The sequence below is a fragment of the Cibotium barometz genome, chromosome 19 (assembly GCF_041138505.1).
Source record: "Cibotium barometz isolate CiBa-2024 chromosome 19, ASM4113850v1, whole genome shotgun sequence".
Lineage (NCBI taxonomy): Eukaryota > Viridiplantae > Streptophyta > Polypodiopsida > Cyatheales > Cibotiaceae > Cibotium > Cibotium barometz.
Genome location: NC_141064.1, coordinates 10,878,442 through 10,903,826, shown reverse-complemented (window position 1 = coordinate 10,903,826; position 25,385 = coordinate 10,878,442). Strand labels below are relative to the sequence as shown.

Below are 25,385 nucleotides of genomic sequence, written 5' to 3'. Positions count from 1 at the left end.
TGAAAAATATGTTTTTCTCAAGCACTGGATAGCATATTATTGTGATAACAGGGGTCAATACATGGGGCAAAACAGGTAACCCTTCTATAGAAAGAATAGAGCCCAAAATTACACAGAAAATAACTATTGAGGCAACAACTATGGGGGAAGAGGACAGAGAGATTGCACAAACCAGAGAAGATATTACATGAATTTAAGAGGAGACCACAAGTACAATGAGCACAAAGCAGGTGAAGCTTATAGAAATAGAAGAGACAACAACAACGCCATGGAGCACTTCCAGAAGATCCCATAAAAAAACAGATGGCTATGAGCTAGAAGTGCAGGAACTAAGGCAGAAGCAAAAATAATTGAATGGAACAGAACTAGAATAGACAAAATTTCAAGGACAACCAAAAAACCGATCAGGTAATCATCCTGATTTAGCTTCCAACCTGCACTGATTAAACAAAGAAATTTCTTATAATCATGTCATAGCACTGTGGCTGTAATAAACGACCTCATAATGTAAGTTTTTAACTTTAAATCCTAGCCACCTACTAAAAGTGCACCTGAAGTACACTTAATATAAAACCCAGGAAGCCACCCAACTTTCAGACAGCAACCATGGATCCTCCATGACAAAGCCGATGTTTGAGATGATATGCCAAGAATTTATCCGATAGCATTACTTGCAAGAAGCCCAAAAATTGCAGCAAAATGATTATACAAAAGGATAATGCCCCAGCTGCTTAAGAGCAAGGATATGCCATTAGCTAGGCAATGCCAGCACCATTAGAGCACGCTTCAGCATGCGCAGCTACTGCTCCATCTGCATTTAAATTCAAAGATGATAGATTTTGCCAAGACACAGCTGTCTTGAGGTCGTCTTCTTTCATGACTGTGGCATACTCGTCTCTATCAAACCTCAAAGCACTCCTCCCTCCAAAAGCATTTTCTAGCCGATCCAAGTCAAAAAGGTTGTCCATTACCTTCTCACTTTCTTCATCTTTGGCATACACAAACTTCACCTTCTTTTGTGTTTTGGGATCAAGGAAGGGTTTCACAACCTGCAAAAAAATGTGAAAAATATCACTGAACTAGCAAGCAATACTCATAGCAAACTAAAAGAATACAAGGGGAAAAACACTAAACCCCAGAGGGTGGCGTTGATATGAGTGAGAGGGACCCACAAGCCGGCCACAGAGGGGCCCACAAGCCATCCAGAAATACACTTACATTCCAGAATGTTTCAAATATTTTTGGAGGATTATATAGAATGGCATATGCAAGTCTCTCTGGATAATGATCTTGTAGAATATGTGCTGTTTCTCGGGCTGTCATCACAGGTATCATGGACATGTTCCAGCCTTCAAAATCCACAAGCCATACCATTTGCTCCTGGTCAGAAGGCAAGTTCATTATTGCATTCTCCATGCAATAAACCAGGTATTTTATCTGACCCTCCAACTGATTAGTGTTCTGATATTATCAAAAAACATGAAAATGTCAACCATTAAAAGAACTTTGCATCACAAATGGTAGATGACTGGGCTCTTTAGATAGAGAGAATCAATGGACAGGGACTTCCAATGATGGACGGGTAACACTGCCCCTTCAGGCTTGCCAAACCCCGCCCATCCTCAGATATCTGGCAGAAGTGCAGAGACAGGTGAAGTGTGTAAATACCTGAGCTCCCGGACGCATTACAAGAACCGTCCTTCCTTCCCTATCACAAAAGTTAGCTCTGTAAATCTTTCCTGTTTCTGCTTCTTTGGCAACTTCATCCTGCAGCACAAGTTGAGGATTAGGAGATGCCAAGGAGATTATATTTGATACTTGTTTTAAAACAAAGAAACGCTTTACAATTTCCTGTAAAAAGAAAACAATTAAATTTGAGTTCAAGTTCACAAAACAAGGTAGTACGGGAGTGGTGAAGAGGCACAGGAGGGCGGAGGATATGAAATCTCAAGCTCAAGCCAAAACATTGAGGGTTAAATACATACCCATTTGATTTCCTCTGGTTTGAATTGTTCTCTCCACTTGATTGTTTCCTTTAACATCTTTCGAGACTTCTTATGGCTCCAGTTATTGGCTCTCAAGTACCGATAGAGACATGCATCAGTACAGAAAAGAGCCGTATGCCCATTCAATGGGCCTAAAGAGCTACGAAGCTCGTTTAACTGCAGTTATACAGCAAAAAATATAAGTTACCGACATGCGGGAAACCAAGAGGATCAAGAAAAGTCAGTAACTCTTTTGAAACATTTGTTACAAAAATATCAACGTATAAACTCTACAATCTCTTACAAGTTCTTACCTTGGCTTCCTCCTCTTCCGCAGAAAGTGGTCCATGAGAGCTTTTGCTTCCTTTCTTCCTCAACGGCATTTTTCGTTTCTACAATTACAAAAAAGGCAACTTTTAAAGAGCCAACACCCAAACCCCACTGATGGCATTTCATATAATCCTTAGGAAATTGCAAAAACTTTTCAATGAGACCACTCACTCAGTTTGTCACATGCCTCGGCCCTGAGATGTGTCATGCCTACTACAGCACTATACATGTTAGTTTGGGGGAATATAGGCCATTTGTGAGCTTTACTTGATAAAGGGCCAAGACCATCGAGTGTGCAAACAAATAGGAAGCACAAGGATAGAGTAGATCCACACTGTGATTTGGGAGATTTCGGTGCCCTGAAGCAAAGGACGATGAGAATGACACCTTGAGAATAGATGGATCAGGCACACTTTTGTGTGCAGGTTTGGGCATGTTTACAGCTCTTTGGCAGCCATAGATTAGGAGCACAAGGCCCACACAGGGGCTGGGCATGCAAAAAGGGTAAAAGGGCCCTCTTCTACGGGTTTTTCTCTCCAGAAAGAATCAGCAACAAAACTGGGCCCAAAGCCCGTTGATCCCAACAAACACTCCAACCATAGAGACGGCTGGAAAACTACCAAAAATGGGGGGTGAAAAAGCAAGAATGTGGGGGTGAAAACGCTAGCTTCACTTCTGCTGCTCCAAGGCTGCCAGCAATTACTGCCTTGGAGGGACAAGCGCCTGTTTTCAAGGCCCCGGGATCCCTACTACAGGCAAGCCTCACTGCACTAAAAGATGTCAAGCCCATCTCCTCTTAAACACTCACTAGCCCCTCCTGCCTGCACACCCTTCTGTCAACCGGTTGCTCATCAAACACTCTTCCTGACTCAGTAGGTTTCCGAGCACCATCCCTCACCCTGTCTCGCTATAGTCCAATCCACAATTTGCAATAAAAGCTCCTCTAGTTCACAAAAAGGAAAGAAGAAATTTCACGATCACATTGATGGTTTAAGCAGACACTACAAAACATGTTTGGTTCCTGCATACTTACAAGCTACACAAGTCAAAAAGCAGCAATCTGAACACCAAATGGTTGGATCTCCGCCAACCGGCACGTGGCCTAGCGATGCCAGTTTAGAACTTGGATGGGGAAGGTCTTGAGTTCAGTCCCCGCTGGCCACACCTGTTAGTGTTGTGGCCACGGCCACGAGTTCTAATCGCCTTTGAGCGGACATGTGAAACCGCCTCCGGGTGGACATCCAATATCGTAACTACATGTGGATCTACTCGAGGGGGAAATGGTTGGATCTCCAGCTAGCACTGGCAGTTTTCAATAGCATATTGTGGGCGGAGCAGCACCACAAAGATCTAGAAGGACAAATCAAGGTTGGCCAGGCAAAGACAAATATGACACCCAAAATGAGCAGCACTTTAGTGGGACCCCAAGATGAGGCACGATAAAGTAGGGATATGTGGCCTAAAGCTAGTCCAAAGGCATCAAAACAAGATTACATGCAAGACACCACCCAAGAGTGGTAATCCTAAGGTACACCCACAAATACACATCTTCATGTGCATGGACTGAATTGAGAGTAAGGACTTGAAGAAATATACAAAGTGATCTCCCCTGCTCAAACACCCACAACCATGATGTATGGTCAGGTTCATGTAATAGAGAGAGGAACTAATCCATCTCTCTCTCTCTCTCTCTCTTCTCTCTTTTTTTTTTCGTGAAATGGTGTTTTATATTATATGTAAAAATGTACATCAGCCACATGGCTCACACAGAACCTATGGCCCCCCAAAAACCCCCACAAAAGATCCTCTAAAGGATCATGACCATGCAAACATGTACACTAATAAGAAAGCCTCCTAGCCAAATAAGCATCCCATATAAAAGCATCAAAGATGAGCCAACCGAGCCGCCGTAGACCATAACGAAATAACATCTGCATCCAGTAGTAGCTGAGCTGAGAGAAGAGAAGAAAACTGCCAAAGCAGCAAACCGCGGATACGTAGAATGTGCCCATGTATTCCAGACAAGGAATCAAAGATGAACCCATTCTGTGTAGTCCAAATATTCCATCTAAGGAAATGGAATATCACAAGGTGACTGTCCGAAGTAATGACTTGAGGACAAATCCCAAATATCCACTGATGAGCCGAAACAGTAGACCTCTCTACTGCCTCCCAAACGCGAGAGACAAAAGACCAAATCTGACGGGCCACTGGACAACTCATGAACAGATGCATAACTGTTTCAGTGCATATCGTGCAGAAGAAGCAAGAGGCCAATGTAATTTTACGACGGCTGAGCTGATCCCGTGTAGGTAACCCTCCCACCAACATCCTCCAAATGAAAACCTTACCTTGGTAAGGGAGTTTAGACTGCCAGCCACGCATAAGAGTTTTCTGCCACCATGATTTAGACTTGTGCAATCCCCACACCTTATTGGCCTTAGCTGAAACCCAATCTTTCTCTGATACGAGCTTATGATAGGCCTAGTTAGCTGAAAGTGATATCAAGTCACCAGATTTACATAGTGCCCAATCAAGCCAAGGCTGATCTGCAGATGACCGAGGCAATGGCGTAAAAGGCTCAACTGCATGCATGATGTCAACCCATAGTGGCTAAAATGTCCGAGGAACCCTAAAGTGCTGCCGAATACGACGAAACGAATGTGGCCTGTCATGACCAGGTATCACAGCATCTCGGATTCTAACCAAGCCTAACCTGACCATGCGGTTGAGTCGTATGCGTGAAGCATCTCTGTCTGGCCAAACAATGACACGCGACTCCACAATGTTTCGAACTGCAAAGAGTTCAAAAGTAGTCTTTCATCTCTCTCTCTCTCTCTCTCTCTCAGAGGGGTTTACCATACATAGCTGGGTTTGAGTGGGAGTCAGCTTTCCGAGGCGAGTGAAACTGCACCCGCTAGGTGTGAGCGTTCTTGGGCACCGTCTCATGAACGATACACACGTCACACTTAACATGTAAGAGCCACTTTGCATATAACAAATGACAATGCAGAAGATAATCTGCAAAAGAGACAAGCTCTCTATAGTACACCATCACTCACAAATGGACCGAACCCCCTCCCTCCCTCAATACTAGAGTCTTTAAATTTTTACAAAGTTCCAAGGGCCTGCTAGCCAAATAATCCTATGCAATGCAAATATGAAGACAAGTTACCCAAACAGAAGTATGTCGGAGTAGTTTGTCAATGCTGGACTCGTCGAATGAGTCTAAATAGCCTGGCCACTAGTCTCACACACCTGGAGGGAAGTGAACGCGAAACTATCGTTCCAAGACCATGCACAAGTAGGCGCTCTCATACTAGAGCCTGGCTCACATCCTCGTACCAGTACACAAACAGTTACACTTGGTGCCGACTCACAGCATGTATATCTGGTACTATAGATGTCGGATGATAGTTAGCATGTACTTGCAAGTACACTAGGGTTTCAGCTTGTACTTGCAGATACAGTTAGGATTTCAACTTGTAATTGCATGTACACTTAGGATTTCAGCTGGTACTTGCAGGTACAGTACGTATTGCAGGTGCACCAGTGACCAGCTGCATAGCAGGTACTGCAGGTGCCCACAGCAAGTGCACAGCAGGTACTGCAGGTACAGAAGGTACATAAGTTATAACAGGTACAGAAGGTGCCCACAGTAGGTACACAGCAGGTACAAAAGGTACAGCAGGTGCTGCAGGTACAGAAAGTGCCCACAGTAGGTACACCGTAGGTACAGAAGGTACAGCAGGTACAGAGAAGACGGGTGCAGCAATTTCAGCAAGTACAACAGCTATCCACCAGCAGCAGGAAAGGGAAGAGAGGAAGGGAGAGATGGGCGCCCAACTTATAGGAGAAGGAATAGGGGAAAAAGGTGAGAGGAGGAGGGTCCAAGCCCCTTGTGCCATGTGGCACAGCTGTCAAATCCCCACCGAGCGTCCACACTTGGACGCCCTCCCATCCATACTTGGGTGCCCGCCCGTTAGTCATAGTTGTCAGGTATGAAAAGTTCGATTCGGTATAGTACGTTCAAATACGGTCTCGGAACACACCGCTAAATTTTGAAAATAAAAATACGGTGGAGGTACGGTCCATTAAAAAATACTTAAAAATATAAATATAGATGCAAAACTTAGAGAAGTTACAACTTACCCAAAACATAAAAATTTAGAATGTTGCAACTTGCAAGTTGCATAGAAAATGAAAGTACACAAATGTACATGTGACATGTCAAAGAGTCGTGACTATATATAAAGCCACAAAAGTCCGCATGCCGCATGGGAAAGTACAAAAATGTGAGTACAAAAATGCAAAAAGCCCATAGAGGACTATAGAGGCTAAAAGGCTATGTCACCATCTATGTCATGAGTCAGGACTCAGAGCTATCGCTAGGCTCTTCAATATCCTCACTAGAGGACATCTCAGAGCTCCCACCAAAATCCCCATCGCTAAGAACGTTGCCCTCATCATCATATTCGGGCTCCCTAATATCATCATGAACTGCTGAAGAAGACTCCGCAATGGAAGCATCCTCAACTCTAATCGCTGCGGTTATAGAGCTCCAAGAGCCACGTCTTACATAGGTAGCAACTGGGCGATCAGAGCCTCGAGAGCCAAAGGTAAGAATAGGCCGAACCTGTACTCCACCTCTAGCTCGGCGGCCACGACGAGTGCGAGAGACTCGTCTATCAATCCCCTAAGCAATGAGTACTTCTTCACAATGCCATCGGAAATGTCTTGAGGGATCATCTTGCAAGGTGCACATCCCCCCCCCCCCCCCCCTCCCCCACAAGATACAGAGGTGGATAACCCCAAGATACAGAGGTGGATCTTGGCCCTACAAGAGTTTGATATGAGCTTCATCAAGGAGGACAATGTGAGGGCACATATGGTAGATATGTTAACTTACAAGGAAGTGCAGATCAGACCCAAAACAACTAAAGATATTGAGAAACAAGTAGTTCCCAGTCATAGTCTACATGAAGAATTACAGGGTGCTGAGGGGATCATGTACTTTGATGGAGCTTTCAAGAGGAGTATGGGCAAAGAAGGGGTTGGATATGTATTTATGAATACACAAGGAGAAGAGGCCTGGTGTGGTTGACATGGGATACAGGTGAAAAGCAACAATGAAGCAGAATACAACAGCTTGTGTTGGGGGCTAGAGGAAAGTAAGAGGAGAAAAATAAAAAAGATTGATTATAAAGGGAGATGCCCTGTTGGTCATCAGATAGGTCCAAGGAGTTTGGAGAGTGAATAAGGATGACTTGAAACAGTGGTTCTTCAAGGCCAGCAAGCTACTTGAGAGCTTTCAAGCTGTCCAAATCTGGCATATATCCAAAGAACAGAATCAGAGGGCTCATGAGCTGGCTGAGCAGGTACTGGTTCCAGCTGTGCATAGGGTAAAGCTTCAAGAGCCTTTATATCAAGGGAGAGAGTCTTTACATAAAGAGGAGCATGTTCTGCTGATTGGTTTTGCCAGGAGGGATAGTGCTTCAAGCAGACAGGTAGTGACTAGAAGGGCCATGAAGTATGTGCTGATAGGAGACCAACTATATCACAAGGGCTTAGATGGGGTCTTAAGGAGAGTCTTATACCATGATGAGATACAGCAGTGTTTAACAGCATGTCATGACGAAGGTTGTTGAGAACACTGGAGCAGATATCACCAGAAGGAAAATCTTGGGAGAACAGGCCATCACCCATTGGTGTCGAAGTTGTACAGAATGCCAATCCTTTCAAAAAAGGATGTTGGTACCAGAACCCATGCAGCATGTTATGAGTTATGGAGCATTTGAGAAATGGGGAGTAGATGTCATAGGACCTCTTCTAGGAACCAAGAACAAGAAGCTGTACATCATCAATGCAGTAGACTATTTGACCAAGTGGCCAGAGGCAAGGGCAACCGGTAAAGTAGATGCAAAGCAGGTGAGTCAATTTCTAAACGAGATGATTTGTTGCAGGTTTGGGGTTCCGTTTACCACACCCTACCATCCTCAATGCAATGGGTTAGTAGAGAGCTTCAATAAGGTTTTACAGAGGCTGCTATTCAAGGGAGAACTGTATGCTACCTATCAATGTCATGCTACCTTCTCTGGACTTTATGCTGCAACATAGTGTAGAACAAGAGGAGCAAGCAAGGAACAGATGGGCCAAGCTGCAGGCTCTTTTGTTAGACAGAGATGAAGCAATCAAATGGTATGAGAAGGCATGTCACAAGAGGATAGAAAAGTTCAATGAAAAATTAGGGAACAAGAGTTTAACTGAGGGCATGCTAGGTCTGAGGTATAATAGTGCTCTGGACAGCACTTTTTAGACTAAATTCAAGGTTAGATGGGGTATTCTCCAATGGGAGCTACCAACTCAAGGATCTGAATCGTGACTGCATCCCAGCAGAGTTACTGGGTTGAGGCTAAGGCCTTATCATATCAGGATCATGTGAAGTACACAAGATGGTGGGACACTTGAAAGTGTTCCACCTAAGGGTTTGCAGGAATGCACAGCGGAAAATGAGACAACTACTGTGAGAAACAAAACGCAGAAATATATATATATAGAGAGAGAGAAGCTGTATAAACTCTACTATATACACAAAGATCCGGTACAATAAACTGGTGTGGGGAGGACAGCCGGCATATATACTATCTAGGGCATGCAGTCGGCCAATGGCAATTGGGCCGACAGCCCCCAGATGTCCACGACTAAGAAAAAGATCAGTCGACCAGTAAAAAGTGCAGTCGGCAAGTAGAATACATGGTCGGCCAGGACCAGATCAGGTCGGCCAGCACCAAACAGCCCCCACGACCAAAAAACAGGGAGAAATGGAAAAAAATGGGGAGAACTCCTGCGCAGGCACACCACAACAGAGGCCCTCACTGAGTAATATGGTACAGACAGGAGATGACTACTAATAACCCCTCTCAGCTCCTAGATATGGAACCAACCCCAGTGTGTTGGAGTGCTACCGGAGCATCACCTAAGGTATAGAGACTTCGTGAAGAGGTCCGCCGCATTGTCCTCCGTCGAACAATAAACAAGCAAGATGTCACCTGCCAAAATCTTCTCACGAACAAAGTGATATTGTATCTCTATGTGCTTGGTCTGGGCATGGAAGACCGGGTTTCGAGCAATACCTATACAGCTCTGGTTATCGCACTGGATGACCATGGGTTCATTCTGTGGAAACCCCATCTCGCCAAGTAACCCCCGCAGCCACACAACCTCCGCAAGCAGCACCACAAGCAGCCCGGTACTCTGTCTCTGTAGAAGACAAGGCAACTGTAGGCATATGCTCACTTATGGTAGTGCTATGTGTGAACAGGGCTTAACCAAGGGCACTTTTTCCCATGTGGTGTTTTCCCTTGGATATCAAGTGTGAAAGGACACTCTATCCATATAACTTTTGTACTTCTATATTATATGGATGTGACACACATGCAAGGGTTGACTTGCATTTTGTGGCTACCACACATTTGGTGTTTTGGCTCTCTCTCTCTTTCTCTCTCATTTCTGTGTGAGCTTCTTTTTCATGCACCTAAGCCTAATATGCAGGAAACGTCACTCTGTGTGTGAGTGTGTGAGTGTGTGAGTCCACCACCAACAGCAACAGTTGGTTGTCTCTACTCCATGAAATAGCTCTTGAGCCAAGGGTAAATCCATAGCCTGATGTAGATCTCTCCTCGTGTTTGGATCTCCCCCCCAATTTGAGTCACTCCAACCTTGGAGTCTGACTCCATCCGTCGTTCCCCTCTAGTGTCATAGAAGATTTCAAGATCCTTCATACCCTACAAATACAAGATCCGCAATCCTGCGTCCCAATGAGTCTTCAAAGGTGTCAGCACGAATGAGATCAACAGCACCACTAGAAAGCTCAAGTCTCTTGTTGCTCCATGAAATAGCTCCTAAGCCAAGGGTAAATCCGTAGCCTGATGTAGATCTCCTCGTGTCTGGATCTCCTCCCCAATCCGAGTCACTCCAACCTTGGAGTCTGACTCCATCCATCGTTCCCCCTCTAGTATCATAGAAGAGTTCAAGATCCTTCGTACCCTGCAGATACCGCAAGATCTGCAATCCTGCGTCCCAATGAGTCTTCAAAGGCGTCTGCATGAATGAGCTCAACAGCTCCACTGGAAAGCTCAAGTCCAATCTGGTGTTCAGCAACCAAATCAATGAACCAATAAGCTTCCGATACAAAGAGACATCAACCTGCTCAGAAGGATCATTAACTGTAACTTTGGTATGCCAAGTCCTGGGAGCCTGCTGAAGACCATACAAGACCTTCCTTAACCCCAAGTCCCCGGGGAAAGAGCTTCTTCAACTGCAGTAGGCTCTTTGTCTCGAATGATACGAGACATCAAAGCATAGTTCACCTGTAAAGGCTCCTCTGACTGATGAACTCAAGAACTGGAATGTCCCTACCTGCTCTGCCAACATCTAGCAAGCCATCCACCGTCTAGTCCCGGAAAGCCTGCCGCAACGTATCCACATTCAAGTGGTCATGACGAAACTGCCACAAATCACCTAAGTGAGAACCTGTAAGAGAGAGTGTTGAGAGTTTGTAGATCCCGTTCTCCACTCCGCCTTCCCATACAACCTGGCATGTTCCTTTATCCCGGAGAGCAACAAAATGCTCATCAAACGTCACTTGTACGCCAGTCTTACAAACCTCATACCCTGACAATAGGAGATGGGACATAAAGAACCTGGGAGGAATCCTTCTCCCCTCTGCCATCGAGAACGATCTCTAATCTTCCCTCACTGTGAATAGGGATAGTGGACTTGTCACCAATAAGGATGTGACCTGTTTGCCTGTGAAGATCTTGTAATAACTCTCGAGAAGGAGTCATGTGCCTGGAAGCACCACTATCTAGAATCCACTCCCAAGTATCCCTAGCGGTGAGTCCACCCGCTTCCCTGCTCGAAGAAGATGAAACTCCGTTGTCCATAATCTCCAAGTGCACAAAAGCTGGAGTCTTCACAGTTACTACTGAGAAATCTGCACCTTTCTCAGTGCTCCGCTGAGGACATTTCCTCCAATAGTGGCCTTTCTCGCCACAATGGTTACTGATCCGCTTTGCCTTCAAGGCGTCACGATCCGACTCGGGCTCTTGCTCAGAAGACTTTGCCTGTGAAGACTTCCCTTTGATCTTGTTGCCGCCTTTCGACCACTGGCCAGTTAAGGCCTCAGAACCTTTGCCCTGTGGAGGGTTCGTAAAACGCTCTTCCTGGTCCAAAACCATAGGCACAAGCTCCTCCCATGTGATGGTGATGAGCCTCCTACTGGTGATCAAAGAGGAGTAGAAAGTTGAATACTAAGAAGTCTCTCGGTCAGATGAGAAAGCAAAGTGATGGCCATGTCCTTTGAAGATATCTCCTTCCCAGCCTGAAGAATCTCCTGCTGAAGAGCCTGGAGTTTGTTGATGTGCTCCTGCATCGTCGAAGACTTTGCAAGATCCATCACTCGCATCTGCACTTCCAAGGAAATCCGCTTCATGGGTGATACCCTGTTATACAGAGAAGCCAAGTGTTGCCAAATCCCTCTAGCCAACGTCATGTGTTTGATATGATCACTTGGGATGTGCAATTAAGGAAGATGAAAGAACGCACACGGGCATTGACAAGATCCCATAACTGTGCCTGAGCCTCCCGTTCTTTCCTAGTAGAGGGTAAAAGCTTCCCATCCTCCAACTCTGGCCGTGGAACACCAACCACAATGAAATCAACCAAGTCATAAGACTCCAAGACAGACTCCATTACCTTCCAAATGCCATAGTTGGTCCCATCCAATTGTCGAGATCCACTGGGAATGTGGGGAGAGTGGGGATCTTCACGTGCTTCTCAGCCATCTCAAGCAAATCTGCCATCTCAAGGGTTCACAAGGTCTTGTGAAGGGACGGTGGGTGGGAAAAAAAAATGAAGAAGAGGCTGCAAACACTATGCAAGGTGGATGTCCAACAGTGATGGCCGCCTTCTACCCGTTCTCTAAGTCCCGAACAGCCCAAGAAATCTTCAATTAGTACCAAAAAACAGCAAACCTCAAGCTCCCACTGTCTCCAAGCTTCAAGCCACTTGGGGCTCTGATACCATGTCGAAATGCACAACAGAAATTGGGACAACTGCTGTGAGAAACAAAACGCCTAAGTGTGTAGAGAGAGAAGTTGTATAAACTCTGCTATATACACGAAGATCCGGTACAATAAACTAGTGTGGGGACCGGGGGGGGGGGGGGGGGGGGGGGGGAGGGGGCAGCTAACATATATACTATCTAGGGCATGCAGTTGACCAATAGCAACTAGGCTGACAGCCCCCAGATATGTCCACGATTGAGAAAGGGATCAGTCGGCCAGGACCAGATCAAGTCGGCCAACACCAGACAGCCCCCATGACCAAAAAACAAGGAGAAAACATGGAAAAAATGGGAAAAAATGGAGATAACTCATGGGTGGTCACACCCACAACAGAGGCCCTCAGTGAGTAATATGGTATAGACAGGAGATGACTACTAACAGGGTTAGAACATGGTGATGTATACATGAGGGATCAGAGCCCCAGCTAAAATCTATGTTAGGAGTGAATATGAGAAGAAGTAGCTGTAGGTAGTCTTTGAATCTTGATAGTCTGGGGTTTGATGGTAGTTGCCTGAGTGCATGTAGAGAGTGATGAGAATGATCTAAGGTTGATGTCCAGGGTGATGATACATGATCATATGCATCCGACACCCATATGGAAACCTGTTCACATAGCAACAGAGGTCTATTGGGGATATGAGTATAAGAGAAGATGGCTATGAATGATCATAGGATGCTTATGATGTGAAGATGTTGGGAGATGTGAGAATGTATGTGAGATAGTGTTAGGGATGTCCCATGATTGATCACGTTGATGAGACCAACGGCAAAGACTATGGTCTACTTCCTAAGCAAACAAGACCAGTCACAGACGCCTCATTTTCTCGTAACAACCTCCCAACTTTCTTCCCTCACACTAAGTTGAAATAACCCGAAGAAGAAGAAGACATATATTCCCACAAAAACTCCTTTACAAAGACATTAGACGGAAATTGCTTTCAGGTGACAGATAAGATACATTTTCCATCAAATTACATCAACTTCTGTACAAAGTTCAAGATGATAAATGTATTCAGGGAGGTCCTCTTCAGCAGGTAAACGAACATTCTCCCATTCTTCCTCATCCACTTGCAAAAGTAAAGACCAGTAATCTCCATGCACTGCGGAGAATATGACTTCAATTTGAAAACCACAAAAAAGGATTTCTTCAATACCACTGTCGAGCTCAATAGATAGAATCATGCTTCACTCTGAAGTAGAATAACTCTGAGACAAATTGACCCACCAGGCAATGGATTCCGCCACAATGGAAAAAACAAAAGATAGTTCTGGAAATCTCTGATTTTTCTGATCAAGAAAATAAAAAAGTAACAAAACGCTTCTTCACATAGCATCAATGGCTCCAGACTGATCATCAACAATAACATGTGTCTTCATCAATAGCTTAAAACGTTTAAAGCAGAGATCGCAGAGTTTAATGACCAGCAACTAAAAGGCACATCACCATTTTTCTCAGTTGGCAGTACGTCAAGATGAAACATCTGCTCAGCAAATCGTCCACCAGAGGAGACTGCACCCACGACTTTTGAACTTGTTCAGCATACCACAACAACTAACCGCTTCAGCACACCAAACTTCTTCAGCTTTAAGGAGGCAGCATCACGATCATGTACGAGCTGGCCAACATTCATACAGAGCTTCACGATCATCAGCAGGTTGCGTGGCAACTAGTTCAGTCGGAGCAGGCCGCCGTTCATCAGATTTACAGCTAATAATAACGTCACGATCAATACTTCTAATCCAGCAGCAAGACAGAGCAAGCTGCCGTTTAACAGAGCATCACGATGATCATCAGCAGCATCACGATGATAAAAAAGAAACAGCCGTGCCTTCAAGTGAATTGCTGCAGACGTCTTTTTCACCTTCTTGCCTTCCGTCTCACAGGTCCACTCTAACGTCTTCAGTCACAAGCAAACTTTTCAGCGTCATGATTCTTCCTCAGAAAAAGATTCGTAATACTCTTTTTTTTTTGTTTTTTCTCTCCGCTCCCCTTCTCTGTTTAGATCTGCGCTCCAGTGTTTTATAGCGCCTGCAGACTCCATGCAAGATTTAGCAAGTAGATGCATGTGCTCCACGAACAGAGTCGTAAACATCCAGAATTGACACGTCGCCAGCATCTTCTATTTTTGTTTTTTTCCTTTCGTGTCCATTACGAGTTATTTTCCCAATGACCTCTTCTTTTTAAACAACTCTTTCATAAAAGTATTAAAAAATCACACTCTTTTTCCCCCTAAGCCATATTAAATGTATGCTCCACCTTGGGGTTTCAAAGAAAAAAACCAATGGCTTGGCCCAAGTATATTTACATTCTTCTCATAAAGGAAAATATGTACATAACACCCTCTCACTCATTTATTTCCACACACCCTATTTACAAGCATGAACCCAAAAAAAGTCTAAACATTTTTTATCCTATCATTTTGCCCATCCCCCAAGCTGCAGACATTAATGTCTAGCAGTCAAAAATCAAACATAGTTGTTATTTCGGTGGAGATATCCTCATTCATGAGGTCTTTTATTTGTTTGGTCTTCATGACGACTGGTCCACATGAACTCACCTGCATAATTCTCACAAAATACTTTTTTAATCTCAGACCATTTACTCTATTTTTATGATGACTTCCATCCAAATCCGCCAGCTGGTATGATCCATTGGCAAACTTTTGGATCACAAAGTATGGCCCTTCCCATTTAGTCACAAATCGAGTTTTAAATGTGAAATCCAGCCTACTGTCATATCTCATCACCAAGTCTCCTTTATTGATTTCTTTGTCTTTGAATTTCTGATTAGCTTTCCATTGATTTTTTTCTTGTACCTGTGTGTAGTGTTCCACTGCTTTCATTCTGTCTAGTTGTGCTTCTTGCATATCCAATAACCTATTGGTATAGGTTAAGTCTGGGTTCTCATCTATTTTCATCAAAAATTGCAAGGCAGGTATTTCTACATCCAATGGTAGAAGTGCTTCCTTTCCATAAACTAAGTGATAAGGAGAGAATTTAATGCCTTCCTTCTCTGCTATTCGGTATGCCCATAATGCCCAAGGTACAACTAGATCCCAACTTTTTTCATGTGTTCTAATCATCTTTCCCATTATACTAGTTAATTTCCCATTGAAGTATTCGTTCATACCATTACATTGGGGATAAAGCGGAGAAGAGTATCTATGCTTGATTTTCAATTTTTCACAAAGCAGATCCATTAGCTCACTTCGAAAACCAGGCCCACGATCAGAAACAAGCTCCAAAGGAACCCCAAAACGGCAGCAAATATCTTCATAAACAAACTTACACACTGTTTTGGCATTGACTACCTTCACCGGTCTTGCTTCAGCCCAACGAGATAGAAAATCAACAGCAGTCAGCAAATAACAATTTTTCCTTGCAGTCATTGGCATAGGACCAATTGCATCAATCCCCCATTTTTCAAAAATGTTATAAGCTATCATGACATTTCTGAGTTCCGGATGAAGAATCCTCTTACCCATTTGTTGACATTGTAGGCATGACCTACACCAATGCCGGATATCTCTTTGGAGTGAAGGCCAAATATAACCTTCAGTTAAAATCTTCCTCATCATAATCTTGAAAGCAAAATGGCCACCACATATGCCTTCATGGTTAGTCTCCAAAATATGCATGATTTCCTCTTGCCAGGGTATCCTTCTGAGAATCAGATCTGTTCCCTTCATGTATAAGACATCATCTATCATAAAATAAGGTGCACAGGATTTTACAAATCTGTATCTCTTTTGTTTGGGAAGATCATCAGAAACTTTCCCAGTCAACAAAAAGTTCTCAACCTTAGCCAAAAATTCTCTACCTCTAAACAGTGGTTCTTGTATCCTTACCACATTCAGACACACCTCAGTTTCGTCTTGAGCTGCTTCATGAGCTGCAACATTTTGCCCCCTCTCCACATGTTGTAATGTCCATGCATCAAATTGCTTCAACATTCTTTTAATAGCCAACAACCAATGCTTGAGATGAGCATGCTTTGTCTTCCAAACACCAAGTATCTGTTTAACAATCAACAAAGCATCACCCTTAATAGCTAATCTTCTTATACCTTTCTCAAGACATGCCTTCAAGCCTTCATGTAAAGCTGAATATTCAGCTTCATTGTTGCTGCTAACATTGAGTAGAAAACTCTTCTTCTAAACTAGCCTTCCCCCTGGATCATATAATGCCATGCCTCCCTTCGCTAAATTTAGACTTTTCCTGAAAGAACCATCAAAATGAAGAACAAAAGCATTGTCCAACATCTTTTCTTCCAATGGAACTGTATGATCATCAACCTCCTTCACCAATATAGGACCGTCTTTATATGTAAGTAAATCTGCCAGTGAAGCTCTAGTAGATTTTTCAACAAGGAAAGTAAAAGAATACTCTTGAAGTTCAGTTATCCACTTAATCATACACTTTGAAAGAGTAGTGTTATTCAGCAACTGAGGTAGCAGGGTGCAGCTAGTCAAGACAACAAATGATTGAGGAAGTATATAAGATCTGAACCTTCTACAAGCAAAAAGTAAACTGGCCATTATTAATTCAGCTGCTGTGTACCTTCTTTCAGCTTCAGTTTTGACTCTGCTAGCATAGTACACAGGTCGCATATACCGAGAATTTTCTCCTTGCTGTAATAATACAGCTCCTATTGCATCCACCCCAACTGAGGGATTCACATAAAACGGCTTGGAAAAGTCAGGAGCTTTCACACTAGAAATCTGTCCTAACATTTCTTTTATCGCCTCAAACACTTCTTCACTTTCATCAGTCCATTTTAAAGGATCATATTTTACTACTTGCTGAAGAGGATATAATGCATGTGACAACATGTGAATGAACCGTGACAAATATTTTACTTTCTGTAAGAAAGTATGCAATTGCTTTGTGGTCGAAGGAGAGGGCAGCATCATCAATGCCTTAATCTTGTCTGGATCTGGCTCTATCCCATTCTCAGACACAATGTGTCCAAGAACCTTAATTCTTCCTTGTGCTAGATGACACTTTCTTGGGTTAAGCTGTCCACCACTTTCATCCAATTTTTGAAAGACTTCATCAAGCTTCTGACTATGTACAGCACGATCACTATAGACACATATATCATCAATGAAAACTTTACAGAACTTATCCAAGAATGGGGCCAATACCTGGTCAGAGTTTTCCTGATAATGAGACGGTGCATTCTTGAGCCCAAAGGGCATCTTTTTGTAGCCGAAACATCCCCATGGTGTAAGGAAGGTAGTCTTTACTCGATCTTCTGGAGTTATGGCAATCTGGAAGTAACCAGAATATCCATCACACAGACTATACATCTGATGGCCTGCTATTCGATCCAAAATGTCATCAATATGAGGAAGAGGATAATGATTGGCCCTAGTTGCTGCATTTAAAGGCTTGTAGTCCACACAGATTCTCCATTTGCCATCTTTCTTTGGCACAATAACCACTGGGCTGGCCCAATCAGAAAGACCAACAGGAAAGATAATATCAGCCTTAAGTAACTTTATTACTTCCTCTTTCAAAACTGAAATCTGTTTGGGATTCAACCTCCTCATCCTTTGAAATACTGGCTTTGCATGCTCTTTTAATTCAATTCTAAGTGGTTTCCCTTTGAATCCTCTTATTTCCTCACATGAAGTGATGAATAAGTTGGGATATTTTCTCAGCACTCTGCAGTATTCCTCTTTTTCTTCAGGAGATAGACCAGAAGATAATGACTCTTCCATTAGAGTTAAAGATGACTCTGCATAGTTTTTTAGTTGCAAAAATCTTTCTATCTCTTCAAATCTATCCTCTTCCTCACTGTCATTGATGGTTGTACTACCCAAATGCAAATCTTCAACCCCTCCTACGAAGGCTACATCAGCTATATCACTCTCAGAAGTTGCACTACTATCTTCCTCACTACTACTAGATGACTCATCTTCTACCTCTCCCTTTTCAACTTCAGAGATTTCAGACCGACTTACCATATCAAAACTCATTTTTTTCCCTGAAGAAGCATGTACAGTAATCACTCCATCTTTCCAATTCTGAATAGCCCCAACCTTCCTTAACCAAGGTCTCCCTAAAATCAAAGGATAGGCCCCTAATCCCGCAGGCATGACATGACAATCCACTTTACATAGAGTATTGAATACTTCAATATTCAAATCAGCCACCATTCCCAAGCATTTTACCTTTGCATGATTAGCCATCCGTATTCGAAAAGTTGAAGGGGAGGTTACCTTTAGATTTAATTTCTCCGTACAAGATTGAGTGATAACACAGATCTGAGCACCACCATCAATATAAGCTTCACCAAGGTCTAAACCATTATGCCACGCCTCAACAGAAGGACAAATATCTGGAAGTTCAGAAATAGTTAATACATTACCAGAGGTCTTTCCATTTTTTTTGGATTCACAGCACGTCGCCAATCTTTCTTCAACCTGGGACATAATCCAATCATTTGGGCAAAGGTGATATCTGGCTTTCTCTTAGAAAGGTCTTCCACAAGATCGTATTCACCTTGATCTTTCCCTATTGGATAGTCATATGTCTTGTATTTTTTCCTCGGCTTCCTGGTTTTCTTCCTCTGACGAGTGATCACCTCTTCCGTTTGCTTGCCTTTCTTAGCACTGGGTTCGGCTTCTTCATTTCGATCTCGCTTGCCCAAAGGCAAAACAGTCACCTCATCATCTTCCAAACCAAGCAGACTCACTAGTTTTCCTTTACCTTTTTCTTCCACCGAAGCTTTGGAACTGCTACTTAATCCTGGTTGACCTGCATCTTTGATTTCCACACTATGATCATTCACTCTATTACTTAATCCAGAGGGCAAAGGATAGATTTCACCACCCATCCTTGGAGGCTTATCGCAATTAGTGCTATAATGGCCCCAATCTCCACATTTAAAGCATTGCACATAAGGAGCATTCATACCTCGACCTCGTCCTGGAAACCATGATGATGGAGCTCCACCAATAGGAGGCATACTGCCTGATCCTTTGCCATTTGGAGTTTGTCCCCGACCTCTTCCTGCCATCAAGTTTAAGCTGAGATTCTTCATGAGTTCAGACATCTCATGAATTTCTTCTTTCAGCATTTCTTCTTTTTTTGGTTCTGTGTTCGGTGGCCCAGCTACCATATGTGGAATAAGCTCTGGAACGGTTGGTATTTTTGACACCTCTATACCCATCTGAGTCAGCTTCTTCATCTTTCTTTCTTTTTCTTTGGCAACTCGGAGAACATCTTCATATGTAGAAAGTTCCTTGCATTCCACCTTTACCCGAATGTCAGATCTAAGACCAGCAATAAACCGGTCCTTCTTAATCACACGGGGAGGGATTTCTGGTATTAGTGCAGCTTGCCACTTGTTCCACATTACCGTGAAACGGCCTAAGTAGTCATCCACTGATTGGCCAGAATTCTGTTGCAAGGCACACAACTCTCTCCATATTCCATCAGCATCTCTGGTGTAAACAAAATGAGCAACCAATGCAGCCTTCACTTCACCATACGTGGGGTTCCTCTGAACACCCTGGTTATCATGAAACTCAGCTCTAAAAGTTTGCAACCAGGAACGAGCCTCTCCTACCAAACAAAAAGATAGAATTTGAAGCAGCACTTCTGGAGAATTTCGATCTTTAATCAAGGCGGTGAATTCTATGTTCTCTATAAACCTTTCCGGATCTTCATTAGGCAAGCCATAAAAACGAGCAAACTCGTGAGCCATACTTCCAGGTTTATCCTGTCTTGGGTGCACACAAATCCCAATTCAGAACACTTTAAGGGTCCCCAGCAGGATCGCCAAAGAATGATGAGACCAACGGCAAAGACTATGGTCTACTTCCTAAGCAAACAAGACCAGTCACAGACGCCTCATTTTCTCGTAACAACCTCCCAACTTTCTTCCCTCACACTAAGTTGAAATAACCCGAAGAAGAAGAAGACATATATTCCCACAAAAACTCCTTTACAAAGACATTAGACGGAAATTGCTTTCAGGTGACAGATAAGATACATTTTCCATCAAATTACATCAACTTCTGTACAAAGTTCAAGATGATAAATGTATTCAGGGAGGTCCTCTTCAGCAGGTAAACGAACATTCTCCCATTCTTCCTCATCCACTTGCAAAAGTAAAGACCAGTAATCTCCATGCACTGCGGAGAATATGACTTCAATTTGAAAACCACAAAAAAGGATTTCTTCAATACCACTGTCGAGCTCAATAGATAGAATCATGCTTCACTCTGAAGTAGAATAACTCTGAGACAAATTGACCCACCAGGCAATGGATTCCGCCACAATGGAAAAAACAAAAGATAGTTCTGGAAATCTCTGATTTTTCTGATCAAGAAAATAAAAAAGTAACAAAACGCTTCTTCACATAGCATCAATGGCTCCAGACTGATCATCAACAATAACATGTGTCTTCATCAATAGCTTAAAACGTTTAAAGCAGAGATCGCAGAGTTTAATGACCAGCAACTAAAAGGCACATCACCATTTTTCTCAGTTGGCAGTACGTCAAGATGAAACATCTGCTCAGCAAATCGTCCACCAGAGGAGACTGCACCCACGACTTTTGAACTTGTTCAGCATACCACAACAACTAACCGCTTCAGCACACCAAACTTCTTCAGCTTTAAGGAGGCAGCATCACGATCATGTACGAGCTGGCCAACATTCATACAGAGCTTCACGATCATCAGCAGGTTGCGTGGCAACTAGTTCAGTCGGAGCAGGCCGCCGTTCATCAGATTTACAGCTAATAATAACGTCACGATCAATACTTCTAATCCAGCAGCAAGACAGAGCAAGCTGCCGTTTAACAGAGCATCACGATGATCATCAGCAGCATCACGATGATAAAAAAGAAACAGCCGTGCCTTCAAGTGAATTGCTGCAGACGTCTTTTTCACCTTCTTGCCTTCCGTCTCACAGGTCCACTCTAACGTCTTCAGTCACAAGCAAACTTTTCAGCGTCATGATTCTTCCTCAGAAAAAGATTCGTAATACTCTTTTTTTTTTGTTTTTTCTCTCCGCTCCCCTTCTCTGTTTAGATCTGCGCTCCAGTGTTTTATAGCGCCTGCAGACTCCATGCAAGATTTAGCAAGTAGATGCATGTGCTCCACGAACAGAGTCGTAAACATCCAGAATTGACACGTCGCCAGCATCTTCTATTTTTGTTTTTTTCCTTTCGTGTCCATTACGAGTTATTTTCCCAATGACCTCTTCTTTTTAAACAACTCTTTCATAAAAGTATTAAAAAATCACACTCTTTTTCCCCCTAAGCCATATTAAATGTATGCTCCACCTTGGGGTTTCAAAGAAAAAAACCAATGGCTTGGCCCAAGTATATTTACATTCTTCTCATAAAGGAAAATATGTACATAACACCCTCTCACTCATTTATTTCCACACACCCTATTTACAAGCATGAACCCAAAAAAAGTCTAAACATTTTTTATCCTATCAACGTACATAATGATGATGTCATGTGCATAAAATGCCATGGACATTCTCAGATGCTGGTCCAGAAGAGGGCAGCCAAAAAAAGAGAATAAGAACCATAAGTTGGAGCACACAAGGCTGTTTTGGCAGTAGTGTGGACTTGGAGAAGGACTTGGATCCCTGTCAGCTGTACAAGAGCAGAGCAAGAGCTGTCGGCTGAGACACATAGGCTGGCGACTGAACCAGAACCAAGGCAGCTACTACAGGCACATCACTTTTGATGTATTACTGTCCAGTCGGCCAGCTCTCCATAAAATCCAAGAGACTATAAATAGCAAGTTTTCCTCCTCATTGTATTCATTCAACTCCTTTGAGTTGGGTCTTAGACTAGGACAGATTTTGGGTGTTTCCCACCTTTTTATGAAGGCAGCCTATGGCTGTAGATTAGGAGTACCTTTTTGTACTATATGAATATACTGAATTTCCAGCATATCTCTCTCTCTCTCTACTCTCCCTTCTATCTGCGTTTTTGCATCAGCATGTTCTCAGTGGTGTTTAGGGCTGAAAGAAGACTCCCAGAGCTTCTGCGTGTTACAGATGATTGAGGATTGTCTCACCTAAAAGATTGTGGCTTCTGGTTGGGAATTCACCCTTGTATGCTTCTACCTTTAATTGTGCAGAATTAGGTGTGAGTCAATTGTCATAGATTTTATCTTGTTTATGAAGGTTCAATAAAAGGAAAACTGTTTCTGAATCTGTCAATAACAAGAGTGTCATTGGTGTCTAAAGCAAATTGTATCTAAGAGATCAAGGCTAGAGCAAGCGGTGATTTATTGTGTATCCTGAATGTTAGGCTTGTGTGTAAATTGATCATGAGGAGTGAGTGCTCGATTATACAGGTTTAGTTTCGTCAACTGTATGGATTTAATTGGGATTCAGAGATTGAATAGTGTGTGCTAATCATAGGATGGGTCTCTGGTTTGTACAACTCGTTTGAAGGGGATCATCTGTGAACAGGGTTTTTTTAGCTTAAGAGTCCCATGTTTCACTCTGACAGAGCCAGGTAGGAGATATAAAAACTTGCTGGATGGTCTGCAACTTGAATCAAAGTAGCCTGAGGAACACAAAATTTTGGGCCTGAATTGAGGGATTGTACAGGGTCAGAGATTGTCCAATTGGGGAACAATTAGTCTAGGTTGTTCTGAGACTGGAGGGGAGAGGTGAACTACAAAATCTCTGAGACAAGTGGAGAGCACTTGGCTGGATCAACCATCTCAGCAACATAATAGTTTGGATCTGAGTGGGGGGGGGGGGGGGGGGGGGGGTATAGGATCAAAGGTGATCAGGGAATGGACTATTAGGATGGTGTTCTTCTGAGGATTGAAGAGGGAGAGTCTATGAGTTAAGGGGAACAATGAAGGGTAGATGCCTCGATCAAACACCCTAGAAGGATAACCTTAGTTGATTTGGATATGTTTTGATCAGCAAAAGTTCAGAGGGTATCACTTGAGCTGATAGGTGCTTTGGAACAGGTGATTTGGGAGGCCCCAGTTCTTGTATCTGTATATCTCACCCTTGTGTGGTGCCTGGTGGTGTTGTAGAGCCCTCACAACGGAGATATGCAGCCTTCAGCTTACTCGAGTGGCAATGCTTCCATGCACATTCCAAGAGTCCACGACGAAGGGTTGGCTTTTTGACACCCTTGTCACACCAGCCTTGATGTATGGAGCAGCCTTAAAAGCTCATTTTGGTGGCCGCTATGGCAATGCCATGAAGGCCCCCCACCACTCGTGCAAATGAGCTGACAAAATACTTGATGGAGAAAATAACAGTGCTCAAGGAACGGATGCATGAACTTGAGGATCGCCTTGCAACCATGGAGAACAATTCAAGACTGGAAATCAGTACACAAGAAGAAATCATCACCAAAGTAAAGGAAGAATCATCACCAAGACCTACAAGAGACAGTGAGCAACATCAAGACGAGAATCCAAGAAGATTTGCGAGAGCACCTCAAGTCAAAAGTCGCAATCGAAGTCCAGGAAAAGCAACTAAGGCAGTCAGAGGCCCTTCAGATCTGTGTGGGAGGTTCACTTGATGGAGAGGAGGATCAGCAAGTAGTTGAAGCCATACCAATGATAAAGTGGAGTCACTTTAATGCCAAAGTTTCACGACAAGGCAATCATGCAATACTCACTTGCCATACCAAAAATAAGAAGATTGAGATTCTCAAACAACCAAAAGCACTTAAAGACACCAAGATATGGAGCACAAAAGAACTGACCTCAATGCAACTCAAGCAGAAACCAACAGAATTAGCCAAAGTTCGGGCAGCTCACAAAGAAGGAAAGTGGGCAGTCTACTGCCAGGAGACAAGATTTCTGCAAACACAAACCAAAAACCCAACCCAAAATCAGATCTGACTAGCATCATAGCTTTATTAGATGATTAGGACTTTTGAACTTTTTCTTTTGTTGAACCAGACATTGGTTCAAGACCTTTATGGTCTTCATATTGCGTATTTGGTCTCATAGGCCATTTTGGCCTTCTGTATACGTTAATATGATTTTCTTGCTTTCTTTCTGTGGCATCGCACACCCGGGAAGTCCTCCAAGAAAGAGCATTGTTCCTACAGGGAGCCAAATGCCCCCGGTCCTGGCAACCCAGACCCTCCACTTGCCAGCTCCAGATCCAGGACTTGTCGGTGACAGAGAGAGGCAGCCCCAAAGGTAGTGGATATGAGGTAAGGTACACGGTTCATGAGGACAACACATTATGCATCACAACACATGTGGTTCTGCCACTGACTACTTTATTGTACACGCCGGGTCTACGTAGTATCCTTTTGGCAGCTAGTCATTTACTTTTTTGACATCCAGTTTACTCATGGATCACATGTAACAGCTTTTTGGTCTCATAGACCCTTCGGGACTTTTGTGATGTTAATAACAGCGTTATTTTTTCTTTCTCACACATGATCCCCATATCTCCTTGCCAGGCACACTCCCAACTAGCGGGGAGGTCAATGCTTCTGCATTGAAGGGACATCACCAGTATGAGCACCCACTTACAGCCTGACCAGCACCGGCCAACCACCGTCTCAACACCTGCAGCAGCTCAGCCAGGGAGAGAAATGTGCAGCAATATCAAGTCGTCTATAGCAGCCCAAAAGGGCAACGAACACCCTGCTAGCCCAACACTTCAGCCTGAAACAACATAGGGCTTCTAAGCCTGTGCAGGCACAAACTGTGCCAGCCTGAGGTCAACATAGCTTGTGCCTGCTGCCAATATCGTCCTTAGTCTGCTCCTCAAGCTGCACTAGCTCATTGCCACCACCAGAAGACACATGCTGCAGCCGCCATCAGCCAAACAGGGAGAACCTTACCTTAGAAACCTGATCTTTAAGTTTTCTAAGGGTTTCACAAATCCTTTGTAAGGGGAGTTTTATACGCAGTAGAAAAACATTGCCATAAATAACAGAAGGCTCTAGTTTTTCCTTAAC

The 25,385-nt window shown here is 43.5% G+C and overlaps 1 protein-coding gene across 4 annotated transcripts in view; it reads right to left on the bottom strand.

Moving 5' to 3' along the window:
- Positions 1-390: 390 nt before the first annotated feature.
- Positions 391-25,385, bottom strand: part of LOC147628222 (uncharacterized) — a 115,996-nt gene continuing 91,001 nt past the window's right edge. The window contains exons 2-8 of one of the 4 annotated variants that reach the window (XM_086813290.1): positions 24,168-24,264; positions 23,896-24,079; positions 2,300-2,377; positions 1,986-2,162; positions 1,669-1,767; positions 1,219-1,461; positions 391-1,049 (exon numbers count right to left, since the gene is read on the bottom strand). In XM_086813290.1, the coding sequence (XP_086669416.1) occupies positions 756-1,049; positions 1,219-1,461; positions 1,669-1,767; positions 1,986-2,162; positions 2,300-2,368 (882 nt within the window). In that variant the 5' untranslated portion in view covers positions 2,369-2,377; positions 23,896-24,079; positions 24,168-24,264 and the 3' untranslated portion in view covers positions 391-755. The remainder of the gene's footprint in view (positions 1,050-1,218; positions 1,462-1,668; positions 1,768-1,985; positions 2,163-2,299; positions 2,378-23,895; positions 24,080-24,167; positions 24,265-25,385) is intronic. The other 3 variants (XM_086813289.1, XM_086813292.1, XM_086813291.1) reach the window with 3 other exon arrangements.